General features: G+C 35.9%; 2 protein-coding genes and 1 non-coding gene across 3 annotated transcripts; 1 reads left to right on the top strand and 2 right to left on the bottom strand.

Annotated features, from left to right (window-relative positions):
* Nucleotides 1-399: 399 nt before the first annotated feature.
* Nucleotides 400-1,271, top strand: LOC109212984. The gene has a single exon (XM_019376731.1). The coding sequence runs from the start codon at nucleotides 651-653 to the stop codon at nucleotides 933-935; it is 285 nt and encodes a 94-aa protein (XP_019232276.1). The 5' UTR covers nucleotides 400-650; the 3' UTR covers nucleotides 936-1,271.
* A 198-nt stretch (nucleotides 1,272-1,469) lies between these two features.
* Nucleotides 1,470-1,543, bottom strand: TRNAI-AAU. The gene has a single exon. It is a non-coding gene; the product is annotated as a tRNA-Ile (tRNA).
* A 1,390-nt stretch (nucleotides 1,544-2,933) lies between these two features.
* Nucleotides 2,934-6,434, bottom strand: LOC109212985 (CASP-like protein 5B2). Its single transcript, XM_019376732.1, has 3 exons — nucleotides 5,899-6,434; nucleotides 4,232-4,364; nucleotides 2,934-3,406 (listed from the first exon to the last, which is right to left on the bottom strand). Exons 1-3 carry the CDS (start codon nucleotides 6,027-6,029, stop codon nucleotides 3,206-3,208), a joined length of 465 nt encoding a protein of 154 aa, XP_019232277.1. The 5' UTR covers nucleotides 6,030-6,434; the 3' UTR covers nucleotides 2,934-3,205.
* Nucleotides 6,435-6,813: the final 379 nt, after the last annotated feature.

Raw genomic sequence — 6,813 nt, 5'->3', positions numbered from 1 at the left:
TAGTGCGCAATTTAAGAAAGAAATTTTTCGTAACTTTTGATTTTAAATATATCGTGAAATTGCATGGCATTAAGGATAAAATGCGAAATTCAAGATAGAATATTTGTTTTAGGAACGAATTAATAAGGAAATAGTGCAAGATAAAATTAAATGGTGGGAATAACATAATATAGATTATTTTAAGCCGAAAACCAAACTACCACATATATAATATAGTATCATGTAAAAACCATGGACACTAATTTAAGAATAACGAAATGAAGAATCAGGTACTGGTCAGACTAATAGATTTATTTAATTTATAAATTAGATATGCTAAGTAAGATTAAGAGAAATAATAAATTGAGAGTTGGTAAAATGTAAAAGTAATGTGTAGTTTAAATGGAGCTTTCATGTGATGGAGTTTCTCATTGTCATTGCTTTGAAGCTTCTTTATTTTTGCCTTTAATTACTTCCATTAATTCGTGCCTCATTGTCACCTTTGCTTAGCATTTACAGCTAGACACTCCTATCCAATAAATCACCTTACTATATAAACCCTAAATTCTCCTCACCACTCAAAGTTCTCCATATTACTCCAAAACTTTCTTCTAAAGTTGCAAAAAAGCAACCAAAAAAAAAAAAAAGTCTTATAGAACAAAGGGAAAGAAATGGAGGGGTTGATCCCATTAGTATACAAAGCAATAGTAGAATACAAAAATGCAGGTAGGGCAACATGGATAAATGAATCGCCTTCAGCTTCTTACATGAGACTTCCAGGTGATTCAGGTCGTTTTGAAACGTCAGATATTCAGCTTTTTGGACATGCAGATACTAGGTTTTCGACAACTTCATCATCGTCACCTTCTGCAACCACTGTCACCAAAAGAATGGTCTCCGGTGGAGTGCAATCGCCGGCTAGGTGCCATCGGATTTCTGCTCGTGCAGTTAAGTGATCATGATCTTTATGTTGAAGAAGAAAAACAAGGTAATATATGGTGGACTTAAATGATTGTAACAAGAGAGTTGTTTTTCGTGTGTGACAAGCTTCTTCTCTACTTTTAAATTTCTTTTGATGGTTTCTAGTTTGGTGTAAGTTTGAGGATAACCAAATTAAAGGGACCTCAGACTTATGATTACTTTGGTGGTTTGTTTGTAAGTTTGAAGATAACCAAAAGGGAACTCAGACTTTTGCTTTTGTATGTGTAATTTCAAAGTGTAAATATTGGTTATGTTATGTGGTGTATGTGTGATAAAATTGTCATAATTTCTATTCATTCTTCTATTGTTCATTTGAGTATTGCATGATTGAGTCGACTATATGTATTATACACCACGAAAAAATAAAACAGAGCTAGCTTTAGTTATAATAGTGCTGGTGATTTTCTCTTGTTCAGTACTCTTGCTGGTGTTTCCCACTAATGTGAGGAATAAATTCTGCTCCAGAATCAACTACAATTGAAACTTAAAAGAGGCAAAAGCAGATTGAATGGCCCATGCAGGTCTCGAACCTGCGACCTTCGCGTTATTAGCACGACGCTCTAACCAACTGAGCTAATGGGCCATGATGTCATGCTCCTGGTCCTGTTTAATCAGACACATATCCGTAAGTGAGACTGTGCGATATTAAGATCTAAAAAAGAAAGAGAAATTTGTGAGAAATGTACAATAAGTAGAGTTCTTTTTACTTACAATAAAGAAAAACGATCTGATACTTAGACAATAACCTTGTTCCACAGTTCTTGGACTGTAAGCTTCACTTTTCCATTGAAACTGAACTTTCTTATAAGTAGTAGATATAACCTTTTCATCCAATTTCTAAAGTAGAATATACATCCATTTATTGGATTCTTCCATCTACTAAATTGCTAATTTGGTACGTTTGCTGCCACGATCTTGCCTGACAGCTGCTAAAAGAGTATGCTTCAATGTCGACGGGCTTATTGTCTCCTTCTCTTAATCAAAAAAAAAAAAAAAAAAAAACGAGGGAGGGATCACTTCTTTGACAGTCGCTAACCATCCAACAACCCAAATTCAGTTATTTTAGTTACATTAAATGCTCTTTTAAATTGGATAAGAATTCTTTTAGTTTATGGCCGCTTCTCATCTACAATAAGAGAAAAGGCTTATATGCAGAGGTGGAGCTAGGATATCGGCCTTATGAGTTCTGAATTTTGGAACGATGACTTCTAATGTTAATATTTTTACACACTTAAACGAATTTCTTAATACAAAATGCAATATTTGAGCACAAGCTATTGGGTTCGACCGAACCCGTAGCTCGGCTTCTGTCCCTGCTTATATGATTGTTCGGCCGCATAAGAACCCCATAAGTGTTTGTCGATAACAAGAGATCAATGCTAAACATGTTTTAGATCAGATTGAGTTTGAGGATTAGGGTAGTAGAGTAAGTAGTCTAGAGTATTTATAACAGTAGTATTGGCACGCAGCCTCGCTTTCTGTTGGTAGTAGGTTTTTATGACTGACCATTATTTTTTTTTCATTGTTGATCACCTTACTATCTTGTTGTTTCTATTCTGCTTTTATATGGCTTTTCGGTCTGTCCCTTCGTGTTTATATTTTCATTAATGTGGTGCTTATGCTTTCCTGAGTCGAGGGTCTATTGGAAACAACCTCTCTATCCTCACAACCAGACCTCACAGTGTGGAAAAATACTAGATATATTGTTGTTGTTGTTGAGTTGAGCCTAAAAATCAATGAGGGGTTGTTCCTCATCTTTGCAGCAGAGAAGAAACACCATGCTATGGATAAAATCTACAGCTACATATAGGTGTTGATCTCCAAAACCAGCATTCTCAAGCCAAAGATTATCATCTGAATAATTATTTACCGTTTCATATGCTACTTTCTGGAAATTAAACTAGCTAGAGAGTAAACGTTTCAATTCAAAATGTCCAGGGTCAAGTACTAGTAAAAATGTGCAGGACTCATACTAGATCTAAATGTAATTGAACTGCAGTAGATTAGAGTACAATTAGGAGGTTACAATTTACACTCAGATCAAAATCGAACTTGAAGAACACAACAGGAAACCGCGTAACCTCAAGCAACTCAACCAGTGCAGAAGAAACTCTTATCTCTTCTGAATATCGATTGCCAAGGAAGATACGGCTACAAGCTCGTGGAAATTAGATTTAGATGTGATGTGTCCTTGAAAGTCATTTCAGAAGCAATCTTCTGAGCAGAGAGAAATGCTCTCACATCATCAAACGGCAGCTAGAATCCAAAACATCACGTGGGAAGAAATGGCAATAAGAAACCAGGTTATGAACGCTAACACCACAGAGAGCTCAAATCTACCACATGGAAGATAGGGTGGACTACTACAGAAGTTTAAATCTTTTGAATACAAAACAGCAATCCCTGCTGACGAGCACGCAGCTGCAAGTGATAGAGTTGCAGTAACCTGCAATTGAAATCAAGCCATATAACATGAATATAGTTAAAATTCATGGTCAGAGATTAAGATTTAATGTAAAGGGGATACAGCACAGTTATAACGCATGTAAAAGATTAAGATTTCTAGGATAAGATATATGCATTATGGAGAGACAAAAAAGAAAAGGAAGTTCTAAAATGATGTTGAGACGACAAGATTATGGTCAGAGAAAGCCAAAAGGGAGGATCTACTTTTGAAGGTGGGAGCCGCACAAAGGCGACCAAGCTACCCTGGTTAATTCATGTATAAGAGGAGTTTCCGCAAGGAAAAAGGCACATGATCAATGGAATATCAGTGGCCTGCATGGAGCATGTCAGAATTCATACAAGGTACTAGTGACAAAAGGATGTTTGTCGCAGTGAAGGGGAATGTCTGGTGATGATCATGGCGACTATCAAAGAATAAAACTTTTTCAGCACTCAACTGCAGGAAACATTGGTTTACAGTACAGGGAACATTCTAAACTTTATTTGGGTCAATGACACAGACTAAAATATCAGCTGCTCGTAACGAAAGAAATGGTACTTAAAGATTTACATGTTTGCAAATAAACAAGGACAAGTAGCAAAGTAGGTCAAAAGGCTATCAACGCTTCCAGTGAGGGGAATCACATCATCTATTACTTGGTTAAAATTTTGAAGAACAAGAAAATATAAACTCTTTTAGGGACAAAACATGAGCTAGAAAACAAGAATGAGGAGGATTGAAAAGAACAGAGAAGGTGTTTACAGTTGTACATATTCAAACACATCCCATAAGCATGAAAGAAAAAAGCAAACAAAAGATACATACCCAGTCTCCAACAACAAAGAGGCTCACTAAGACGGGATTTTGAAGGTCTCGTTTTATCCTCAAAGCATAGATGTCTAGACATGCAAGCCCAAAACTCCACAATACTTGAAGTCCCATTGATGCAATCAAATAGCTGCAAGATATGCCAAGTATTCTAAGAAAAAAGAATAACCATGAACAAAGAAAGATATGTATACTGAATGGAGGCAGTGATCTATGTGGTTCAAGAGGGTGATGGAGAGACTGAAAATATTGGCTTACATTGACGCAAAGAAGGATTTAAAAGAGCATTATTGTACATTTACATGAGAATAAATATGGAAAAACAACTCAGAATTTCAGATAAATCTGACATAATGGGCAAGCTGTTATCCACAGAGTGTCAAACCATGTGCCAGCTGGCCCTCTGGGATATCTCGGTTAACAGAAAAAATATGCCTAGGTCTGAGAAATGTAAAGTCGAGAGTTAGGGACCAAGCATCGGTATACATGAAGGTCCCTCATCAAGTATTATTCAAATGCAAGGATATCCACATTTTTACCCTCCCCTTTTTGCTTTGGTACAAGATCCCTTTCGCATTGCAGGGCGCATGCTTTCACATGTTTAACGTTGCTGTATAGAAGATGGCAAAGTTAACAGCCAGCCATCTCTTCTGGCAGTTTTAGATTAGATAGGGCGTGTCTCATCAGGAAAAAATGAAATTAAATAGGTCTGCTCAGATGAAATAAGATATATTAGAATGCATGCACATAAAGTCCTAAGTTAGAAGCTAGTACGCATATTATACGCTACAATTATTATATACTCTACTTGAATGTTCATTAAATTCTTTCCGTTATTTCAATGGGACACTCAAAACTATTTCATGAAAAGTGGACTACAGTACTTATTAGTTCCACAGCTTAACTAGCTTAGAGGAAAATTGGATGTTCAAACGCAAACGGTGAACACGCAACTACTCCCTCTGTCCCAATTGTGATGCACTTCCCTTTCTAGTTTGTTCTTAAAAGAATGATACCTTTCTATATTTAGAAGAAATTTAACCTTAAATTTCTTATTTTACCTTTAATGAGATGATTTATAGCCAAACAAACCACAAGTTTCAAAAATTCTTCTTTCTTTCTCAAAAACTCCGTGCTCAATCCAAGTGCATCACATAAAATGGGATGGAGGAAGTAGTTACTACCCCGATTCCGCTTTGCACCTATCCTTTCTTCTATAATTCCTTCAGTTTTCATAGATATCAAATATAAGTGTATAAGGAAAGTTTTGAACCATCAAAAACCATATTGTTGGTTAAACATAGAATTATGTGATAATGCAGCACAGATATAGAGTCAAGAGTCATTGAGCTAAACATAATCAAGAGAACCACAACAAGGAGCCAATTATCCCATCTTGCCACTTAACAACAACAACAACAACAAAAGATAGCTAGATAATAGACAACAAACAACAACAACAACAACAACAACAACAACAACAACAAACTCAGTGAGTTCCCACAAGTGGGGTCTGGGGACGTAACGTATACGCATAACTTACCCCTACCCCGGGAGGGAAATGAGGCTAGATGAGAAGAAGCATAGGCCACAAGTAATAACAACAACAACAGGAAATAAAGATAGCTAGAGAATAGACAAAAAGCTAATAAAGAAAGACATACCAGAAAGCAGTGTAATTAGAGAAACCAGAAGCAGAAACCATGACCCCAATTGAGCTACCTGCAAATAAACATTGCCCAAACCTCAATAGCAACCCACTCACACTTCCTGGACTTCCCACCAATTCCTTCATCCTTGTATTACTTCTACTATTCTTATTTTCAACCAAATACTTATCAAATTTCAGACCTTTAAGCTCCACATAGCCCTTTAACCAAAAGGGCCCTTTCAACCCTAGATCCCTGTACTTTCCCCAAATTCAACAACCCCATTTTACCAGATTGCTGTGTATAGATCTTTACATCTATGTCTGATTTGATGAATAGATGATTAAAGATTGTATCATCCAAACAATGTACCAAATTGAACCGTTGAGCTAAAAATGCAATTAAAGAATAATTTGATGGTTTTATTTCATACTTTATTGTATATGGTAGCTAGAATAATATAAATTAGTACTCTCGACAAGAATGGACAGTAATGGCGAAGCTTTGTACTCATTTTGATAATGGTGCAGTCTGGCCCGTGGGAGACAGTCCAACGTGGCCTCGCTTTATTATACTTCTCTTTGCTTTTAATCTTCTTTTGAATAAATTGCACATTCATCCCTTAACTTTGCGCATATTTGTCCTATAATTTAAAACATTAGGTAAGTCTTCCATAATGTATAGTTTTATTTAATGAATTTATATTAATCAACATGTGAACGAATTTGTACCTTATGCTTAAATTTTAGTATTTTCCTTACTCTCATCTGGGGTTGTTCATGGTTCGGTTTGGATCAATTTTTTTCTTAAAAGAAAGCAAACCAAGTAAGTCGATTTTTTAAATATTAGAACCAAACCAATTAAGTCGGTTTTTTCTCGATTCGGTTTATGTCGGGTTTTGCCGGATTTTCGATTTTTTCGTTTATTTGT

Source organism: Nicotiana attenuata, unplaced genomic scaffold (assembly GCF_001879085.1).
Source record: "Nicotiana attenuata strain UT unplaced genomic scaffold, NIATTr2, whole genome shotgun sequence".
NCBI classification, from domain to species: Eukaryota; Viridiplantae; Streptophyta; class Magnoliopsida; order Solanales; family Solanaceae; genus Nicotiana; species Nicotiana attenuata.
This window is presented reverse-complemented; position numbering and strand designations above follow the sequence as displayed.